The 21,817-nt window shown below is 49.6% G+C and overlaps 3 protein-coding genes across 3 annotated transcripts in view; 2 read left to right on the plus strand and 1 right to left on the minus strand.

Moving 5' to 3' along the window:
- VAMP1 (vesicle associated membrane protein 1) overlaps nucleotides 1-21,817 on the minus strand; it is a 69,273-nt gene that overhangs the window by 39,742 nt on the left and 7,714 nt on the right. The window lies entirely within an intron of this gene.
- Nucleotides 9,468-13,945, plus strand: CD27 (CD27 molecule). Its single transcript, XM_032390744.1, has 6 exons — nucleotides 9,468-9,935; nucleotides 10,080-10,211; nucleotides 12,723-12,905; nucleotides 13,102-13,191; nucleotides 13,446-13,565; nucleotides 13,821-13,945. Exons 1-6 carry the CDS (start codon nucleotides 9,800-9,802, stop codon nucleotides 13,943-13,945), a joined length of 786 nt encoding a protein of 261 aa, XP_032246635.1. The 5' UTR covers nucleotides 9,468-9,799.
- TAPBPL (TAP binding protein like) lies at nucleotides 14,438-21,644 on the plus strand. Its single transcript, XM_032390934.1, has 7 exons — nucleotides 14,438-14,996; nucleotides 15,757-15,975; nucleotides 16,095-16,352; nucleotides 18,480-18,818; nucleotides 19,428-19,730; nucleotides 20,939-21,022; nucleotides 21,216-21,644. The coding sequence occupies exons 1-7, from the start codon at nucleotides 14,930-14,932 to the stop codon at nucleotides 21,257-21,259; spliced, it is 1,314 nt and encodes a 437-aa protein (XP_032246825.1). The 5' UTR covers nucleotides 14,438-14,929; the 3' UTR covers nucleotides 21,260-21,644.

Here is a 21,817-nt window from a genome sequence, read left to right on the forward strand (position 1 = left end):
CTACCTCAAATCATATACAAAAATTAACTCAAAATCGCCCAAAAAAATAAATGTAAGAGCTAAAACCATAAAAATGTTAGAAACAGATAAAAATCTGTGTGACCTTGGATTAGACAACAAATTTCATATGACACCAAAATCAAAAGAAAAGAAATGGCAACAAAAGAAATTGGACTTTATCAAAATTAAAAACTTCTACATATCAAGGATACTACCAAGAAAGTGCAAAAACAACCCATAGAATGGAGAAAATATTTGCAAATCATATATCCAATAAGGGTCTAGTATCCAGAATATATAAAGAACACTTACAACTTGGGGCAACTGGGTGGCTCAATCGGTTGAGCGGTTGAGTGACCGACTCTTGGTTTCGGCTCAGGTCAAGACCTCAGGGTCATGGTATCAAGCCCCAGCCCAGCCTTAGGCTCCGCACTCAGTGGGGAGTCTGCTGGAGATTATATCTCCCTCTGCCCCTCCCCCAACTCCCATTCAGGCTCTGTCTCTCAAATAAATAAATAAATCTTAAAAAGAAAAGAACTCTTAGAACTCAGCAAAAAACACAAATAATCCAATTTAATCATGGACATAGAAATAGACATTTCTCAAAGAAGATATACAAATGGCCAGTAGGCACATGAAAAATGTTCAGCACCGTTAGTCTTAGGGAAATGCATATCAAAACCATAATGAGATAACCCTTCATTCTAACTAGGATGGCTATAACTTTTTAATGGAATTAACGTGTGTTGGTAACCATGTAGAGAAACTGGGATCTTCATGTACCATTGATAGGAATGTAAAATAGTTCAGTTGTTACGGGAAACAGTTTGTCAGTTCCTCAAGAAGTTAAATATAGAGTTACCATATGATGCAGCAATTCCACTCATAGGTGTATACCCAACATATGTTCACACAAAACTTGACATGAATGTTGATAGCAGCATTATTCATAATAGTCAAAAAGTGGAAACAACCCGAACGTCCATCAACTGATAAATGGATAAACAAAATGTGGTGTATCCACCAATGGATCATTCATCCATAAAAAGGAACAAAGTACTGATGATACATACTACAACATGGATGAACCTTGAAGATATTATGCTAAGTGAAAGAAACCAGATACAAATGGCCACATATTATATGGCTCCATTTACATGAAATGTTGAGAATAGGTAGTGGGGGAGGGTGGGGGAGGGTAGACAGGGGAGGGGGCAGAGGGGGTAGGGCAGATAGGGGAGGGTACTGGGACTGACTGCCAATGGGTGAGATTTCTTTTAGGAGAGATGGGAATGTTCTCAAATTAGATAGTGGTGATACTCGCCCAACTTTGTGAAAATGCTAAAAAACCACTGAACTGTACATTACAAAATGGTTAAAATGTTGAATTTATTTCAACTTTAAAAGAGTCAACATGCAGGGGCGCCTGGGTGGCTCAGTCAGTCAAGCGTCTGCCTTCAGCTCAGGTCATGATCCCAGGGTCCTCGGATCGAGTCCCATGTCCAGCTCCCTGCTCAGCGGGGAGCCTGCTTCTCCCTCTCCCTCCTGCTCCCCCCTGCTTATGGGCGTGCTCTCTCTCTGACAAATAAATAAATAAAATCTTAAAAAAAAAAAAAAAAAAGAGTCAACATGCACCAAGGAGCCCTTCAGTCTAGGCTCAGGGTCACTGTAGTCTTTAGGGAGGCATCTGGTGCTGAAGCAATGGAGTCTAAGGGTCAGCCATGTCCCAACTTCCATCTCACAAAAGAGCTAAGGGATACCACTTCCGAGCAGGTCTGCAATCTCCTAAGGCTTCTTAAGGGATGGGACAGGAATGACCTCCCTTGCCACAAGGAGGCTTTTCTCAGCCCCTAGGGCAGATGGGAAACATCTAAAGGGATCCACAGGATTGGTAGAGACCCTGCATATTGGGTCACAGAGCAGAGGAGTGTGTAGAGAAGAGCCAGGAGTGAACTTTAGAACACTGGTGGTGACACAAGGATAAAGACGTCACAAAAGAGGAGATCCAAGCCACCAATAAATGCGGAAGACGCTTGGCCTCATTGGCAATCAAAAGAACACACGCTCAAACAACAATGAGACAGCATTTTCCCCCAATTAGATTGTCAAAAATGGTTTGCTAATGTGAAATTTGGCAGGATGTGAGGAGATATGTGTCCTCAATCCACTGCTGGTGGGCGTGTGAGTTGGTAGAGCGCTTTGGAGGGCAACTTGCCAGTATCTATTAAAGTGAACAGTATGCATACCCTATGACTCAGCGGTCCCAATGCCCAGGATTTATTCTAAAGACACACTCCCACATGCGCGGGGAGGTATGAGATGTTTATGCGACACCATTTGTAATAATGAAATGTTGGGAAAAAAACATAAGTATTCATGAACAGGAGAATGGCTAAAAAGCCTATGTACATCCATTGTCTATTTAACAAAATGAGGAGTTCTAGAAGTATAACATAAAATTATCTCCAAGGTATGTTATTGGATTTAAAAAAGCAAAAAGCAAATTCTAGAAGGATATATATCATTTATGAAAAAACTAAACAAAACCCAAAACACAAGTGGGCTGAGGCCCTTGGAGATTACTGAGAGGCAGGCCGAGATGCTAGGCCAAATAAGAATCCTTTATTTATCTGGACAAAGATGGACCTTAAAACGCAACACAAGAAGAACATGGGATTGCCAGGCTTGGGGCTATTTGACCTCCAAGAGATAATTTTTTTTTTTAAGATTTTATTTATTTATTTGACAGAGAGAGAGAGAGCACAAGCAGGGAGAGTGGCAGGCAGAGGGAGAGGCAGGCTCCCCACTGAGCAGAGAGCCCAAAGCTGGACTCGATCCCAGGACCCTGGGATCATGACCTGAGCTGAAGGCAGCCACTTAACCAACTGAGCCACCCAGTGCCCCTAAGAGATAATTTTCTAATGAGTGGAGAGAATCAATGCATGATTTGTTCCTTAGGCTTTATTTCTTGTTCTGTGTTAGGAGAATTACTACAGGCCTGTATAATACTTCTTTTAGAGAACAGAGGTAACCTACCATGCCCCAAGTAAAAAAGGAAAGGTTAAAATTAGGTGTCCTCATCGTCAGTGATCTCAGGTATCAAAGAAGGAGATAAACCCTTGCCAGGGAGAAGTCATGACCACATGCTGCACCATGAGCCTTTTCACCCACCTCCCAGGGGGACAAGGGGTCTTCCCTGCTCTGACAAATTCAAGCAGAGGGTTCTCAGTAGGAAAGGGGCTGGGATCAGAGTAAGAAATAGCTCATTATTGCTTAATAATATTTTAAGTAGAAAATAAAAGGGACTCGGGGAGCCTGGGTGGCTCAGTCATTAAGCGTCTGCCTTCGGCTCAGGTCATGATCCCAGGGTCCTGGGATCTAGCCCCGCATCTGCCTCCTTGCTCTGTGGGAAGCCTGCTCCTCCCTCTCCCACTCCCCCTACTTGTGTTCCCTCTCTCCCTGTGTCTCTATCTGTCAAATAAATAAAATCTTTAAGAAAAAAAAAAAGAAAAGGGAGTAAAAAAAAGGAGAGAAAAGAGACTTTGTTGGAAAGATCCACCTGATTCTTTGCTGATAGATGTCTGTAGACAGAGGTTTTGCTCTTTCCATTCTCTGCTGTATAAAAAGAACCAGTTTATCACCCTACAGCTGAACAAGGGAAAGGGATCTTCCCTCATTTTTGGCCATGAACATTCCTAAACTAATAAAACATACACACATATAATTTATTTGTTTGTTTAGAAAAAGTTCTGGAAGGGGCACCTGGGTGGTTCAGTTAGTTAAGTGGCTGCCTTCAGCTCAGGTCATGATCTCAGTGGGGAGCCTGTTTCTCTCTCTCTCCCTCTGCTGCTCCCACTGCTTGTGCTCTCTCTCTCACGCTCTCTCTTTCCCTCTCAAATAAAAAAATAAAATCTTAAAAAAAAGAAAGAAAGAAAAAGTTCTGGAAGAATACTCACTAATCTGACCAGGGCTGGGGAAGAAGACTGATCAAAGGGACTTTGAGTCTTATCTAGAATTGTTCAGTTTTTTTTTCCATTTTCACTTCTAATTTTTTAAATAAAACAGGATGAGATAAAGTTGGGGAAGACAATATTTAAAGATAATGTTATTTTTACTTATTTACAACAGAAAAGATCTTTCTGCTCCCACTAAAATATTAATATATAACAAAATTTTATATAACATTAACAATATTTAGTAATAACATATTTTCACAAAATCTTGCTTCAGCATAGCCAAAACAGTTCTTAGAGGGAAATTTATAGCCTTAAATCCATACATTATAAAAGAAAAATTTTAATGAATGAACTAAGCATCCAATTCAAGAAGTTAGAAAAGAGGGTGCCTGGCTGGCTCAGTTGGGAGAGCATATGACTCTTGATGTTGGGGTCGTGAGTTCAAGCCCCGCATTTGGTATATGGATTATTTATTTAATAAATAAAACTTTTTAAAAAAGGAAGTTAGAAAAACAAGGTCAGAATAAACCAAAGAAAGTAAAAGGAAGGAAATAATTTAAAAATTACACCAGAGAGTAAAATGAAACAGAAAATAAAGAAATAATAGAAAAATAGAATGAAATCAAAAAGTGGCTCTTTGAAGCAATTAATAATTAGATATATTTCTTGCAAATATATCAAGAAAAAATGAGTAAAACATAAATAAACAATATTAGGAATGAAAAAGGGAAAACAACTATAGATCTAGCAGTGATTTAAACATTTACACCCATAAATCTGAAACAGATTAAATAGATAATCTCCCAGAAAAATATAACCTACCAAACTGACCCTAGAAGAAACTGAAAACCTGAATTAAATCAGCAGTGAAAAGCCTACCCTCAAAATACACACACAACACACAAAAACACAAATTCTACCAAGTCTTCAAGGAACAGATTATCCCTATTTTATAACATCTATATATAAGAAAAACTATTATGGCTCAAAAAGAGAAGTGGCCAAAGAAAAAAAACACAGTGGTGTCTAAAAACCTAAACCAAAGGAAGAAACAATTCTCAAGAGGGTGGAGGGAGAGCTGCGAGATCACACACAGCTCAGCAAAACTTCCTGGCTGAATCATTCCTCACCCCTGAGGGGACAGGCACCCTGTCTCTGCCCTCCAGGGTGCTGCAGTAATGACCATTACTAATAACTTTACATTTGTCTTTGAGACGATTTGATCAATTTCTGATTCACTGGTGTGTCCGTTCCATGAGGGAAGAAACCACGTTTATTTTCTTTCATCTTTGTGACCCATTACTTAGCTGGTACCTGGCACAGAATGGACATGCAACAAATTCTTGCCGAATGAGGAGTGGAATTTAGGAGGTCAATGTGGCCGTGGGCCCCCTGAAATTTCAAACTTATAATTGTGGATAGAACCGTTAAGGAATAAGGCTGAGGATAGACCATCCATCATTCAGTGAGTACCTTAAGTGCTAGGCGATAGTAGGAGCTGGAGTTGAGATCCTGAAAAGTGGTCAGAGTTTGGAAAAAATGCCCACAAATGCTCAGTCCCCTGGGAAACCCAGACAGGAGTCCCACGAATGCAAATTATAGAACTGGGAAGTGAGCTCACCCCACTGTCCTGCCCAGTTGGTCTGTCAAAGACTCACTGGGAAGGAGGACCTAAAGCAGGGAGGTGTAGGGGTAGGAGAGGTGTAGGGGAGGTCACCAAAGAAAGTAGGAGTGGAAGGGGTGCTTGGGTGGCTCAGTTGGTTAAGTGTCTGCCTTTGGCTCAGGTCATGATCTTGGGGTCCTGGGATCGAGCCCCACATCGGGCTCCCTGCTCCACGGGGAGTCTGCTTCTCCCTCTCCCACTGCCTGCCACTCCCCTTGCTTATGCTTTCTCTATCTCTCTGTCAAATGAATAAATAAAATCTTAAAAAAAAAAAAGAGGGGCGCCTGGGTGGCTCAGTCGTTAAGCGTCTGCCTTCAGCTCAGGTCATGATCCCAAGGTTCTGGGATCGAGCCCCGCATCGGGCTCCCTGCTCTGCGGGGAGCCTGCTTCTCCCTCACCCTCTGCTTGCCTCTCTGCCTACTTGTGCTCTCCCTCTCTCTCTCTTTGTCAAATAAATAAAGAAAATCTTTAAAAGAAAAAAAAAAAAGAAAGTAGGAGTGGAGGATGAAGGAATGGAGTGGAGGACAAAGAAGGCTAGAAAAACTAAGGGGTTTGGTTGATAAGGATCAGGAACAGTGATTTCTGCCATCTACTTAATGTAACAGAACTTCCTTTTAAGGAAAGATCTTGGAGAGAGTTTTGTTCCACTGGGTATTTTGACTGGTTATAGATTTATAAAGGGCCAAGACTGATTTGGGGATTGGGGGCTGAAGACAAATGAGGTATGCTGCCTGACAGAACACTTCTTTTTTTTTTTTTTTTTAAGATTTTATTTATTTTGACAGAGAGAGACACAGTGAGAGAGGGAACACAAGCAGGGGGAGTGGGAGAGGGAGAAGCAGGCTTCCCGCGGAGCAGGGAGCCCAAAGCGGGACTCGATCCCAGGACCCTGGAATCATGACCTGAGCCGAAGGCAGACGCTTAACGACTGAGCCACCCAGGCGCCCCCTGACAGAACGCTTCTGAAAGGTAGTCTATGCAGGGTGGGGGACGCTGTCAGCAAGATGGTCAGTGCCTTTACTGCCTTGTAAGGTAGCCAGACCCTGATAAATCTCTGGGGGTGGGACCGACCATTGAGAACAAGAATATCCAAAATGCAATTTTAAGTTGTATCCCTATGATATATAAACCTTCAGCAAAAGTTTTGCCACACCTAACAGCCTTCTGTTTGCAGTTGGTTTGGAGGAAAATTCCAGAAAGCCCTGTGTCCCAAATTTGGAACCTGTGGCAGGGCAGAGGTAAGGGAACAGGCAGGAGCACAGAGACAGGAACAGGACTTTAGCTGAGTGGGGACGAGAGGTGACTACAACAGCTGACCCACTGGAACTGGTGCCAAGTGACAGTTCTGCCTCCTGCCCACTCTGTCCAGGACCTGTCCTGCTTGGAAGGCGAGCAGTGTCTTACCTAGATATCAAGGAGCAGGGTGGCCCCTGCTGACATCCAGGCTATGGTCACTGCTCCAGACCGAAGGTTTAGTCAGGCCCTCAAAACTAATGAAAATCATCAAAAGAGAAGTGCTGGGCCTGTCCCTGGAGATGCAAGCGAAGGAGGGAGCTTTTCAGAAGAGAAGATGTATCTCTGTGCCGGCAGGTGTGGAGAGAAGCCACACTCCAAGAGAGAATGTGGTAGTGGCAGATTCCCAGGGAGAGGTCAGCAGGCTGCACTCGCAGGGCCTGTGGACAAGAGGAAGGAACTATCCAGGGAGCCAGTCCAGGACAGGCCAAGACTCACCAGAAATTGAAGCAAACAGCACAGAAGGCAGGAGATGAGGTCATTCCATTTGCCCAGAGGAAAGTGAGGTCCAGAAAGCTGGCTTTCCTCCTCCTGGCCAGGGTACACCAGGAGAGCCAGGCAGACCCTGCTCCTGCCCTTTCCCCCATGAAGAGGGGATGATGGGTCCTAGCACAGAGCACTGAAGCCTCCCTCGCATGGGTGAGCAGCTTGCGGATAGTCAAAGTTGTCAGTCCTCTCAGGGTCCTCCAATTCCGCTTCCTGAAAGTTCTCCCTAAAGGTCCCAACTCCTCATTGTTCTTGCATGGTGTCATCCAACCCCACACACCCCCGCCTCCCCGTGCCCACCCAGGGTTTAAGATTCACAGGGAAGGGGTGCCTGGGTGGCTCAGTCCATTAAGCGTCCAACTCCAGGTTTCGGCTCAGGTCATGATCTCTTGGGTGGTGGGATGAAGCCCCTCATGGGGCTCCACGCTCAGCAGGGAGTCTGCTTGAAGATTCTCTCCCTCTGCCTCTCCCCCACACTCTCTCTCTCAAATAAATACATCTTTAAAAAAAAAAAAAAGATTCACAGTGAAAATAGTGACCATAATCTGGGGATAGGGCAGGACCGTTCGTGACAGCCCAATCCTCAGATCGCAAGGTTATCAGTCTGAGGTGGGAATTCAGGTGCCCTGCCGGATAGTGAGAAGGATGGCTGTGTAGAAATAATTCTTCAGATCACACTCATATGTGGCTTCCCACATGTGAGGACCCTCTTAAAGAGAAGAAGGGGCTGGGGAAAGGCAAGAGGATGGAAAATATGAAGAGAAAGGAAACTAGAGTGAGATAGAGAACAGAGCTAACAGGTGAGGTCACAGGAGTGTGACATTTTATGAGCAATGTGGAAAGAACAGCAAAGCCCCTGAATGAAAAGTGGCCTGGAGAAATAAGCCATGCGTTCTCAGGACTCAAAAAGAGAAAAGTCCAGCAAGTTCCAATGTCCCCAGACCAGCCTTCCCAGGAAAACAGCGGAAACAGGGAAGAGATGACCCAGGGAATCTGATCCCAAGTGCCAAGGCTGGGAAGGGAGGATGAAGATGATAGTGAGGTGACCAGGGAAGGCTGGATGGACTAGAGTGATACCCATCCCCCAGGCTGGCAGGAAGATGAAATGAGATCACACGTGATCTCCGAGCAGAGTTCAAAAGAGAGGAGAACAGAGGTTTAAGTCCCTTGTTTGCAATTCTGAACCATTCTGTAGCAAAGTCTTTTGGCCATAAAACCAGACCTCAGTTGATGCAAGGGTTAATTACAGTCCTTATTCACCCCACTTAGCTTAAATATTCAATTCTTTAAAAAAAAAAGATTTTGGGGGTGCCTGGGTGGCTCAGTCGTTGGGCGTCTGCCTTCAGCTCAGGTCATGATCCTGGGGTCCTGGGATCGAGTCCCGCATCAGGCTCCCTGCTCAGCGGGAAGCCTGCTTCTCCCTCTCACACTCCCCCTGCTTGTGTTCCCTCTCACTGTGTCTCTCTCTGTCAAATGGATAAATATAATCTTTAAAAAAAATAAAAAATTAAAAAAAAGATTTTATTTACTTATTTGAGAGAAAGAGAGAGGGCATGAGCTGTGAGGAGGGGCAGAGCCAGAGGGAGAGGGAGAAGCAGGCTCCCCACTGAACAGGGAGCCCTGATGCGGGGTCAATCCCAGGACCCCGAGATCATGACCTGAGCTGAAGGCAGATGCTTAACCGACTGAGCCACCCAGGCGCCCAAGTATTCAATTCTTTTGCTGCAGAAATGTTGTGCTTGATTGGGCGCTACCTCGGCCCCATGAGGGCATCTTGCGGGCCTAGTTACTCCCCAGAATCTGAAAAATTCTGAATTCTAAAACTTATCTGACCCCAAGAGTTTCAGCTCAAAGTCTGTGGACCTGTACTCAGTTCAGGCTCCCCCTCCTTCTCTAAACTGGTATTAGCTTGCAAGCTGTGAACAAGGGGCAACGTGGGCATCTTTGCGTCTGAGCGCGTGAATGGGAGAGGTGGCAACCCCATTCAACACTCTGTAAAAGAGGCAGGCACGGGTGGGTTACGATCTCAGCGGGCACAAGAGCGAGATGGCAACCGGGAGAGGCCGGCGTGTTGGGGGAGATGGAGGGCTTTGAAGAGCCCCAGGTCTTCTGACAGTGCTTGCCCTTTAATACTCTCCTTGGCACCCAGCACCCAGCACCTAGCACATGGAAAAGGGGGAGGGGGTGGAAGCCACTGCTCTGTGAAAAAAAACCAGCCACAATAGAGCTGCAGCTGCCATCAAAGATTGGCTTGCCACCTGAAGCCGGCACCTCGAAGAGAGCCTGCGGCTGCTGCCGGGACGTACAGAGACTAGGGCACCAGCACCCGCTGGAGGGGCCAGCTCCACGGAGGCCAGCCGGCAGCAACTGGAGCGCAGAAAGGGCTCCCTGGGCAAGAGCCATGGCCCGGCCACCTCCCTGCTGGCTGTGGATTCTGGGGACCTTGGCAGGGCTCTCGGCGACCCCAGCCCCCAAGCGCTGTTCGGAGAAGCACTACTGGGTCCAGGGAGAACTGTGCTGCCAGGCGTGTAAGCCAGGTAAGAGGAGGAGGCCTCGCCACCGGGGGGGAAGGGCAGCGGAGAGCGCATCTGAGCTCAAGCAAGGACAGGAATCCTGTACCACCTTGAAGAGGGCAGAGAAGTGGCCTTCCTTGGGCCTTGACCCTGGACCTCTGCTCACAGGGACTTTCCTCGTGAAGGACTGTGACAGGACTGGCGAGGCTGCTCAGTGTGACCCGTGCATCCCGGGGGCCTCCTTCTCACCAGACCACCATTCCCGGCGCCACTGTGAGAGCTGTCGGCATTGTAACTCCGGTGAGAAGGGCAACCCTCTGGGGGAGTAAGGTGGCAGAGCTGGGTGTGGAGAAGCAAGGAGGAGGGGGTCCGAGCTCGTCACTTTGAGGCTACCGCAAGTGGAGCCAATGCAGGGCATTGGGCAGGGCAGGGCACATATTGATGTGGGGAGAACTCTGGTGTTACAGGGAAGGGGTCAGCAGAATTGGGGGGCTGCCAAGACTGCATGTACAACTCAGATCACGACAAGAAAAAGGAGTAAGTGAAAAATAGGGGAGGAAGGAAGTGGCCCTAGGTCCCCAGATTTCAGATGAGCGACCCCCCCCCATTGATGACCTGGCTGTCTGAAGCGCGCATTTGTTTGGAACTGGAGAACCTCTTTCTTAGGGTACAACAATACCAGCCAGTGGTGACATCCTTCTTCTTGTCTTTTTTTTTTTTTTTTGCACAAAAGCCAATTTAGGAAAATGAATATGTATGTGGCCCATGTTTTTCTTGTTTATTTTGTAATTTTACCTTTTTTAAATGAAGAAGTGTAATGTCTGCAGCTCTGTTATGAATTCTTTTATTATTCCTCCAGCTTAGCTAGAATTTCAGAAACTGTGCCAGCCGGGATAGAGTCACAGACTCTAAAGCGGCTCCTTTGAACAAACGTTCAAACACTGCTTACCTATAAAATGTGCTTGGTCTCAGTAGGCCTTTTACACTGTCCTCTTTAAAAATGAACTCAGCAAAAGGTTTTGCCATTGCCAATCAGTCAAAAAACAACATCTTAAATACACAAGTATTCCTCAGTCCACTTAACTTAAAAATATGTTAAGGGATGCTTTTCTCTTCTTGGCAGCAACCCCAGCAGGGTTGGAATATTTTGGTCAGAGCCTCCCCACTCGCTGCAGGCCCCACCAGAAGGCCTTTTCCCAATACTGAGCTGCGCTCCCTTCGCTGTGCTCCATGACCCTTCTCTGTAAGACTCAGCCCAGAGGCCTCCATAGCACCCATGCAGCGACTGGCTGCAGGACTCCAAGGGATGGTGGCCAGGGGTGAGGTGGTCAGGGGGAGGCTGAATGAGTATGGCCCCCTCTGGACCTCAGTGTTCCCCTGGGTAAGATGGAGAAGTGCCTGACATCAGCCTGGAATTTGGGGCACAAGAGAACTCCCAGGTCTCTGGATCCTCATCACTGAAAACCGTGGCAATCCTTCCACGGGTAACCAAGCCCAGCCCTCTCCTTAACCCTTCTTCCCTCCGGGCAGATATCCTCCTGACCACCGCCTCTGGTGATCTTCCTCACCTTTGCCTATCTCTTCTCTCTCCCACGGTCACTGTTACCTCCCCCATCACTGTTCTCGTCCTGCAGACCCTTGTCCAGGCTGGCTCACGATTCCTGGTAAGCCACAAGGAAACCAAATTCTGGTAGCAACTACTAGTCAGAATTCCAAAAGAAGCAACCATAGGGGCATAAGGATGGGAAGAAGGAATCTGTGTCCCTCTCCCTTTCCTGACAAAAGGCATCTGCTAAAGGAATTGTTAGAGCCCTGGTCGTCATCTTTGGCATCCTCCAGCCTTCCTTTCTGTACCCCTCTTCTGCCTGTCAGGAAGGCACTGTCCCAGGGCCCCACCAGGCTAGGCTCAAGCCTGGCCCACATCCGGGTGCTGGTGCCTTCCCCAGAATCACCTTCCTCTTCTTAACCCTGACCACCTGTGAGCCCAACCCAGCCCAGTTCCACTCACATCCTCCTCCCCTAGTATAATTTATCGGCAGTCACTCAGCACCTGACATCTACACTTGAATAAAATTTATATTCTAAAGGCAAAGTATGTTACTAATCACGGAACTCTCTAGTAAAGTTAAAAACCTATCGGGGACCATAGCAGCACTATTCCTGATTGCTTAAAAACTGAAAACTACCCAAATGCCCGTTAACAGAACAGACACATGAATCATGGTATATTCATACGGTGAAATGCTATACAGCATGAGAATGAACGGTCTGCAGTTACGATATGGATGAATTTCACAAAGGATTGAGTAAGAATGTCAGACACAGTGAGTACCCAGGCATGACTACACAAATACAGGACAAAAATAAGCAAAATGAACTTGCAGCATTAGGAAGTCAGGCTAGTGGCTATCTGTGCGTGGGAGGACGTAGTGCCTAGAGAGGAACGCTGCCGCTCTTGTTCGTGGGTCCAATTTGTAGCGAGTTTACACTTATGACCTGTGTACCTCTCTGTCCACCCATCAAAGTGCCAGTGAATAGGAGAGAAAATCCTGCAAGCTGTTTCTACTTTTAACAGTTGGCATTGCTGAACCATGAATAAAGGAAAAACCCCAAGTGTCTCCTTGAATGACACTAGTAATAAAGGCAGAGGCACTGGGTGACAGGGAGGGAGGGGCAGGCCTTTGTGCAGTTGGGGCAGGAGTCTCCGGAGGTGGGCCTGGGAGGGGAGCCCAGGACAGGACTTAGCAAGTGCGCCTGGCAGGTCTCTGAGGCCTGAGCTTCTTGTGTTCCTCCCGCCCTCCTCGTCCCTAGGTCTTCTCATCCGAAACTGCACCCTCACCACAAATGCAGAGTGTGCCTGCCCCAAGGGCTGGCAGTGCAGGGACAAGGAGTGCACGGACTGTGATCCTCCTTCAAACCCCTTGCTGACACTGCCTCGACCATCTCAGGCCCCGGGCCCACACCCACAACCCACCCACTTACCTTATGCCAAAAGTAAGTTCCAGGCAACACTCTGTCCAGTCACGGGGATAAGGGTCGCGCCCCAACCACCACCCTCCCCACATAAGCTGCCTGGCCATCTGGTCAGCCTTCCCATCTCCCCGTGCCTCTTAGGCCTCAGGCCTTCCTTCAGCCCAGGCTTGTGCCCTAGGAGGTTCCCTGCTGCTGCTCACCCTGTCTCTTTTTCCAGAGATGCAGGAGGCCAGGACAGTCCGGCAGGTGCAGACTCTGGCTGACTTCAGGTGGCTGCCTGCCCCAGCTCTCTCAACCCACTGGCCACGTGAGTTTTCTCCCCATTCTCTACCCCCAGAGAGACTGCATACAGGAGAGGGAACCCAGCCAGAAAGCTCCTAGGAGTCAGGGGAAGAAGGGGAAGAAGCAGAGTCTAGGGATTAGGAAAGAATTTAGTCCAATGGTAGCAGTGGGGGAGGGGTGGGAGAGAGATGGGAGGAGGGGTGACAGGCTGCCCGGGCTGAGGGGAAACAAGATGTAGGCCCTCTCCAAAAACCCTTGCATGGCCCCTGCCTATCACAGCCCAAAGGTCCCTGTGCAGCTCAGATTGCATCCGCATCTTTGTGATTCTCTCTGGAATGTTTCTTGCTTTCATCATGATCGGAGCCCTGTTCTTCCATCAACGAAGAAAACACAGACTAAGTAAGAGACAAAATACAGGTCTCTAGTCCTGTCCCTGCACCCTACACTACCACCCCAGCCCCGCTGTCCATGCCAGGAACCTCACAGAAGCCTTCCTCACTCTATCTTTACCAATCCTGGCTCCCACCTCCTCTTCCTTTCCTCTTAGCTGGCAGCCCCGACAGCCCTCCCCCAGACTGACCCTCCTTGGCTCATCTCCACTCCCTTCACCACTCCCCACTGCCCACCAAGGTTCATCTGATTCTCCTCCCGCAGACAAAGAAGAAAGTCCAGTGGTGCCTACAGAGCCTTGTCCTTACAGCTGCCCCAGGGAGGAAGAGGGCAGCGCCATCCCCATTCAGGAAGATTACCGAAAACCAGAACCTGCTTCCTACTCCTGAGCTCCCGCACTGGCGGGATGGGGCGGGGGGGGGGGGGGGGGGGGGGGGCGCCCCTCAAAAAACACCGGCCTCCCCCCCCCCCCCGCGCCCATCCACGGGGCACGAGCCCTGGCCCCCCCCCCCCCCCACTCCCCGGCCCCACCCCTACCCCCGGGTTTCAGTACCATCCTGTCATCAGGACCCTTTCCTGTGCGCAGACTTGAGAAAGTGCCTTTTGGAGATTGGCAGTGACAAGGGCGCGTGGGAAAAGGTGGAGGGTGGGGCGCAGGGGCCCCGCGTGTGCCCTGGCCCAGCCACCTTCACCCCTGCGCTGCACTGGAGGGCTGGGGCCCTAGCTGGAGAACACACTTTCCCCTAGGAACCACCACGTGCTGTATCACTGACCTAAAAATTCGGCAAAATAAAGTGCCAGCCAACCACACACCCAAGCTCTCCCCGCGCTGTCTCTCTGAAATTCCAATCTCACGGTGCAGGCCACTCCCAGCCTCTTCTCCCAGATCGGGGATCTGAGGGAGGAGCTTTCTCCAGTGCAGACTAGTGTTGGGGCCCCGCCAAGTCGGGGGGTGGGGGTCGCGAGTGGGTGTGGCACCCACAGAAAATGAAGAAAGGTCCCCAGTAGCCCTTCAGTCTCGCCCTTCCCCTTCCCCCTTATTTCAGCTCCCCTTTCTTGGGTGGGGAGCAAAAGGGTGCATGCAGTAAAGTCGGGTCTTGAGATAACCAGAGGATTTGGCAGGGGAGAAAAAGGAGAACAATGAACAGGACTCTGGCAGGAGCACCCGGTGGCTTCACTCCCAGGCAAAGGCAGCCGCGGTGACAATCAAAGTGAAAGCGAAAGAGGAGGAGGCCAAGGACTGATGAGAAAGCAACAGGCCGGCGAGGGCGGTTTGGAGAGGCCCCCTCTTCCGCAGCCCGGCCGTGCCATCGGGAGGCCGTGCAGAAGGGCGGTGGGGGACGCGGGAGACCAGGGGCGGGCGCACCGCCCCCATGGGCACGGGGGAGGGATGGTGCCTGCTGCTCTGCCTGGCTCTGTCCCGGGTGGCGGCTGACCCAGGTGAGTGGGGAGCACTGGCTGGGGGGCGGGGGGGAGAGTGTCGGGCCCAGGGCGCACCAGGTAGCCACCCGCCGTGAGATTCCCAAAGGGGAAAGGGTTGGGGGGAGGGGCAGGGATGGCTTCCTATCGCCTCCTAAGCCCAACAGGAACCAACAGGAAAAAGGCTGGCAGAGTAGGACACCAATGGTGTTGGGGAGAGGGTAGAAGACTGTGGGAAAGGCCAAATGAAGAGAAGAGGGGCCTCCTGGGTGGATGTGGTGGGGGCCTAGCCGAGAGGAGACCGTGAAAAGGAAGGGTTCCCGGGGCTAGTAAATCCCCGCGGGAGGTGAGCCCTGGAGGTGGAGGAGGGGAAGGCCACCTGTAATGGCAGAAAGCGGAGCAGACCCAGTGGGCTGGCTGGGAAATCGAGAAGATGGTTGCCAAGGCCCCTAGCCACACAACTGTCCTGTCTCCTCTCCCAGTGGCAGTTTTGCTCATTTATTTGCTTTTGCTGAGAATTCTTTTGACTGAAGAGGTAGTTTTTTTGCGACAGTTGTAGTAAGAATAAAAACAAAGTCTTCTGAGCAAGGCAAATCCAGCATTTTAAATAATTCATACCAAGTATGTACCTGGAGTAGCAGGGGCTTCCCAGAAGGCTGGTTTGGGGGTGACAAGAGAGAGACACAGAGACAGCTAGGACCCTGGAAGATTTTTACCCCTTCCTTGATGACTCCACAGATGGGGTGGGAAGAGGGTGCTCACCCCATCTTTTAACCTGCAGCTGAAAGGCAGTGGCGGGCAGTGGATGTGGTCCTAAACTGCTTCCTGGTGGAGGAAGGTAGGCAGCATGGAGGTTTTGCCAGCAGTAGGAACACGGTGAAGGCCTTGCTCGTGCTGAGGCAGGTACCAGTGCTGGATGACGGCTCCCTGGAAGGCTTCACTGATTTCCAAGGGGGCACACTGGCCAAAGACAACCCACCTGTTACCTTCGAGGCCTCAGGTAAGAACCCTCCACCCTATGTCCCAATCTTTCTGGGCTCCCTCTGCTGAGACAGCCCAGTTCCCGAGGGCCAGGTGTCCTCAAACCAACTAGACCTCTGTGCTGCCCTTCTCCCCCAGTGAACTTGGTACAGATCCCCCAGGCCGAGGCCTTGCTCCATGCTGACTGCAACGGGAAGGAGGTGACCTGTGAGATCTCCCACTATTTTCTCCAGGCCACTGTGAAGGCAGCTTGGTTCATCACCAACGTGCAGGTATCCGGAGGGGGACCTAGTGTCTCCATGGTGATGAAGACTCCCAGGGATGCTGAGAATGGGGCTGTCTTGCACCCCACACTGAACCTGCCCTTGAGCCCCCATGGGATGGTACCGACTGCAGGTGAGAAAATTAAAAGTAGCAGAAAGAAAGTTTGGCGTTTTTTTTTTTTCAAGTGGTCAGCTATGGGGGGGAATAGAAGGAGAAGGAAGGGAACAAGCCCACCTCCATCCACATCAGTCATCTCAAGGTGTCCCCTAGCCTCGGTCCTTTCTCCTAAAGACCCAAATAATTGGATTGGGATAATTTTCACCTCTGGGATAATTTTCACCTCCCTCATCTAAGGAAATGACCTGTGATGCTCTATTCACATATGCTGTCCCTAGCAGTCTTATTAAGCCAAGTACCAGTTGTAGCCCAGTGAAAGCCAGCCTGGTCTGGCGCTTCAAGATTAGAGCAACGACAGCGATGCAAATTCGTTCATTAGCTCTTATTAGTAAAACCTGGTCCTTGCCCTCTCCCACCCAGCACATCCCACCCAGCGGGTACAGGAAATTGAGAACATGATGATAGGTTTCTCCAGAATTCATCAAATCCAGTATTTTGCCTCCAAAAAGAGACAACCAAGTCCAGAGATTAGGGGGCTACCCTCCTATCCGTAGGAAGCCCCAGAACATTCGAAGCTTTCTGTGGTGCAACCTAAATTTATCCTGCCACATTAGAAAAGAGGAGTTCTCTTATCTGTCCAGTGGCACAGCTAAGTAACCCCCCTTTTATCTTGGGATATTTCAAACCTACAAAAAAAAGGTGAAAGAATAATGGGCAAAAAATTGGGTAATGAATACCCAATTATTAATATTTTGCCACATTCTCTCTCTTGATAAATGGAAGGATAGATAGCCTCCCCCCTGAACTAATTGAAAGTAAGTTGCAGATATCTCAACACTTCACCTCAAAAGTTTCCATGCAGAGCATGTATTCATTTAGAACACAAAATTTATAACCAAAGACAAGGATATTCTCCTTCATAATCACAAAACCATCACCCCAGCAGCAAACCAAGGTGGGGAGCGGTTTACAGTGGTGCAGGCAATAAGGGGGTACAGTGTGTTAAGAATTCAACAACATATTCTCACCATCACACCATCACCATATCGGCAATCTTGAACACTATTGGTGATAAAATACTCCTCCCTGCCAGGGCACTCTCTTCCCATCGCCCCCACCACTGCTTGGTACGCCACTGAGCATCAGACATAAGAAACTTTAAAATTGATACAGTAGTACTGTCAATATAGAGTCCAAATTCAAACTTCTCCAGTTGGCCCAAGAATGTTCTTTATAGCTTTCTGGTTTGTTTTTGGGTTTTTGCTTTTTTTTTTTAAAGGCCAGGATTCAAACAAGGATCATGCATTGCATTTAGTTGTCCTGTGCCTTTAGCTTCCTTTTTTTTTTTTTTTTTTTTTTTAAGATTTTATTTATTCACCTGACAGACAGCACAAGCAGGGGGAGCAGGAGAGGGAGAAGCAGGCTCCCTGATCAGCAGGGAGCCCAACACGGAGCCTGATCCCAGGACCCCAGGATCATGACCTGAGCTAAAGGCAGACGCTCAACCAACCAAGCCACCCAGGTGCCCCAAGCTTTTAGCTTCCTTAAGTCCAGAACATTCGTTTCCTCGCACTGACATTTGGAGAGTCCAGGCCCACTGTCTCGAAGAGCATCCCACCATTTGGATGTGTCTGATTGTTCCTCATTAGATTCAGGTTCAGCACGTTTGGCACAAATACTACCACTGTGTGCTTTTTAAAACTCTTACTCCTATGTAGTCTCACAGCAGGCTTTCCTTAAGCAGATGACCCTGGCAACCCTTAGTGACTTGCCCAAGGTCACAGAGCTAGTTAGTGGAAGAAACAGGGAGCCAAAGCTTTTTCTGCTATTCCAGTGGTCTGACCTGAAGGTCAACATTAACCCATAATTTTGCATATGTACTTTTCTGGTGAGAAGTCCGTAGCTTTTGTCAGATTGTCCAGGGGTAAGTGACTCCAAAATAGTTAGGATTACCATGTGTGCCAGGCTGCCTTTCCAGAGCACCATTTCTTTGTGGTTCCATCTAGTGGGAGATGAGCTCAACTGGTCTCATTGTCCAGAGGAGGAGGCAGGGGCAGGTGGATGCCCACAACATGCCCACAGCTAGAGATCAGGTGGACTCAAGGAGGAAGTAGCCCACAATCACCCTTCTTCTCACTACAGTGGAGCTCCAAGTGACAACACAGACCCCGTCCCTGAACTTCCTGCTGGGGTCCTCAGCCTCCCTGCACTGCGGCTTCTCCATGGCACCGGGCTTGGAGCTGACCGGTGTGGAGTGGCGGCTGCGTCATAAGGGCAACGGCGAGCTGGTGTACAGCTGGACCAGGGCGCAGCGGCAGGCCAAGCGGGAGGGCGCCACCCTGGAGCCTGAGCAGCTACTCGTGGCCGGGGATGCCTCCCTCACCCTGCCTAGCCTCACTCTGAAGGACGAGGGGACCTACATTTGCCAGATCACCACCTCTCTGTACCAAGCTCAACAAATCATCCAGTTCCACGTCCAAGGTTAGGCCATACTCGGTTCTCCAGGGAGAGGGGAAGGGATATGCCTATGCGAGCATTTTCCAGGACAGAATCCAACACAGGGGCAATTTCTCGAGAGGCAGACTGCATTGCCACGAACTAACTGCCATCTACATCCTAGGGGCACAGACTGCCACCTGTCAGACTCTAGGATAATTCCACCAGGCGGTGTCCCAGCCCCAGGTCCTGCTGCCCTGTCCCAGCTGGCTGTCTCCCAAGTAGCCCAGTCCTCTGGGCCACATCCTGAGGAGGGGCAGCAGCAAACCAAGTGGGGGCCGTGGGAGCGGTCCGACTGGCAGGAGTATTTCATCACTGATGTCCCTGAAAATCAGCGGCTTATCGTGATGATAAGAAGCCAACCTTTACTTGGTTTTACTATCGCTTTTCAACTACCTGTGGAAGATGTGCCCCCTTCTGGCCTGCATCCAGGGTGGACCCCTTACACCCGCCTTGGGCACTCCACTCAGGGGTTAATTGACTTCAGCATCCACAACCTACTCTCACTGCCAGCAGGAAGAGAAAGAAGGCTTTGGGCAACTCTGCTGTCAGGTTGGAGCCCTCTGGAATCTTATTCCTCATTCTTCCTTCCAGCTTCCCCCAAAGTACAACTGAGCTTGGAGAACAAAACTCCGCCAGCCACCCTCATCTGCAACATCGCTGGCTATTACCCTCTGGACATGGCTGTGACGTGGACCCGAGAGGAGCCAGGCGGAGCCCCAGTCCCAGTATCTGGTGCCTCCTTCTCCAGCCTCCGGCAAAGCCCAGCAGGCACCTACAGCATCTCCTCCTTCCTGACGGTAGAACCTGGCCCTGCAGGCGCCACTTACACCTGCCAGGTCACCCACAGCTCCCTGGAGCAGCCCCTCAGGGCCAGCACCCAGGTCTCCCCACCAGGTACTAGGAGTGCCCTCTTTGCCCCACCTCCCTACTTGGGCTCGTGGCTCTCCTGCCCCCAGCTCGTCTCTGGCCTTGTTCTGCTTCCCACAGCACTTCGTTGAGCCTCCGCTTCTTGGTTCCCGAGGCAGCAGCCTCCATAGCTGCCCCCACATCCCAAGATTCCGCTATACCCCAGGTTCCAGGGCACCAGGCAATGTACTGAGAGCTGGAGATCAAGGGTGAATTGTTCCTGCCCTCAAGCAGCTTAGTCAGCTTGGAGGGACGGACTAGGCAGTCAGGGAAGATGGCCTGCAGGAGACAAACCAGCCAAGTGAGCTAGCTCAGGGGGGGAGGGCAACAGCCAAGATGGAAAGAACGGCACACGTGAAGGCCAGATTATAAAACAGTCTCAGGAGAATTTGGGGAACTGCACAGCTAGAGCCAGGGGTGTGTGGGAAAAGGGAGAAGTGGCCCTGAAGCTTGAAAGTAATTACATTTATTGAGCATTTACACGAAGCAAGCACTGTACTAAGCACTTAGCTGTATGATCACATGTATTATCATGACTCCCATTTTATTGATGAGCAAACTAGCACTTATGGATGTTAGGTAATTTGCCCAAGGTCACCCACCTAGTAAATGGTAAAATATGAAAAATGGGCAGCCTGACTGCCCTACAGCCTTAAACCCTCAACTGCTATTAGTGGGCAGATCACAATGGGCCTTCGAGCTGGAATGTCATCCTAAAGTCACAGAGTGTCATCGAAAGGTTTTAAAGAAGAAATGCAAACGTCCAGGAGCATTGGGCATTCTTTGGTGGCTCGCCAGACTGCAAGCTTCCCCAGAACTGGGGTTTTGTCTCAGCTTACATCATTCCCCAGCTAGTCGCAAAATTTCAGTTCACCTGTGAACAACTCATCTAACCTAAATCTCTCTAAATGTCCCAAGGTGGGAAGGGGTAGGAAATTCCGTGTGGAGGAGCACACGGATAGCCAACAACCTTCAACAAGTACGAATACTACAGTGTGCCCAGTTCCTGGGTGAAAGCAGAACGCTCCTTAACCGGGGATGGGGACGCATTCGTGCACACGCTCAATCTCTCTCTCTCTCTCTCTCTCTCTTCCCCCCCCCCCCCCCCCCCGCTTTTTCCCTCTTGCTGGGGTGGGTGTGGGCTTGGAAATTATTCCAACCTACTGATTCCTGCCCATGCTGCTCTCAACCTACAGAGCAGAAAACAGCCTTTGGAGTCCTTTTTGCCAGCAGCCTCTTCCTTCTTGCCCTGTTGTTCCTGGGGTTTCAGAGACGGCAAGGTAAGCACCTGCTTGCCCTCAGCCCTGCCCCTGCCCCTCCTTACTTGTAGAATCAGCCGGATCTAGCCACCTCCCCACCCAGACCAGGGATGAAGCCCGTGTCCTGAGTTCCAGCCAGTCCCCATACTACAGCCCCCTGCTTTTGGGGTTACCTCAACTGAAACCAACCTCCTTCCCTCTTGTTTTCTCCTAGCTACCTCACCAAGATCTGCCAAGACTCTGAGGCCCTCTGGGTAACCGCTTTCCTGCCTCTGAGCAAAAGGAAAGAGTAGTCACATTCTCCCAGAAGGACTCCAGCCAAGTCTCAGAGCTCAAAAAGGCCCCAAGAAAGGCATGAAGGCACAGATCCTGGGGACTCTGGCTCTGTGTGGATCTCTGCCTTCCTTCATTGTGTCCCCGGGCTGAACACCAAGGGAGAAAACATGAAGAGGTGAGAGAGTGGTAGGAAAGCAGAGTGTCTGGGTGAAGGTTAAAAATGAGCCTGCGGTAGGAAAAGAAAATGGGAAGATATTAAGAAACGAGCAAGTGGGCAAGTCATGTTCTCATGGTTTGTGAGATCGAGCCCCACAGTGGGCTCCACACTCAGTGGGGGGTCTGCTTGAAGATTCTCTCCCTCTGCGCCTCTCCCCCACACTCGTGCTCTCGTTCTCGCTCTAAAATAAATAAATCTTTTTTAAAAAAAGGAGCAAGTGGGGGGCAGTGGGACAAAGGAGTGGGGGGTGGGCCATAACACAAGCATTTGAATTCTGTCCAAATAAAAGCCCCCTGTGTCCTCAGACACAAAGCTTTTCCACT

This window comes from Phoca vitulina, unplaced genomic scaffold (assembly GCF_004348235.1).
Source record: "Phoca vitulina isolate PV1807 unplaced genomic scaffold, GSC_HSeal_1.0 scaffold59, whole genome shotgun sequence".
NCBI classification, from domain to species: domain Eukaryota; kingdom Metazoa; phylum Chordata; class Mammalia; order Carnivora; family Phocidae; genus Phoca; species Phoca vitulina.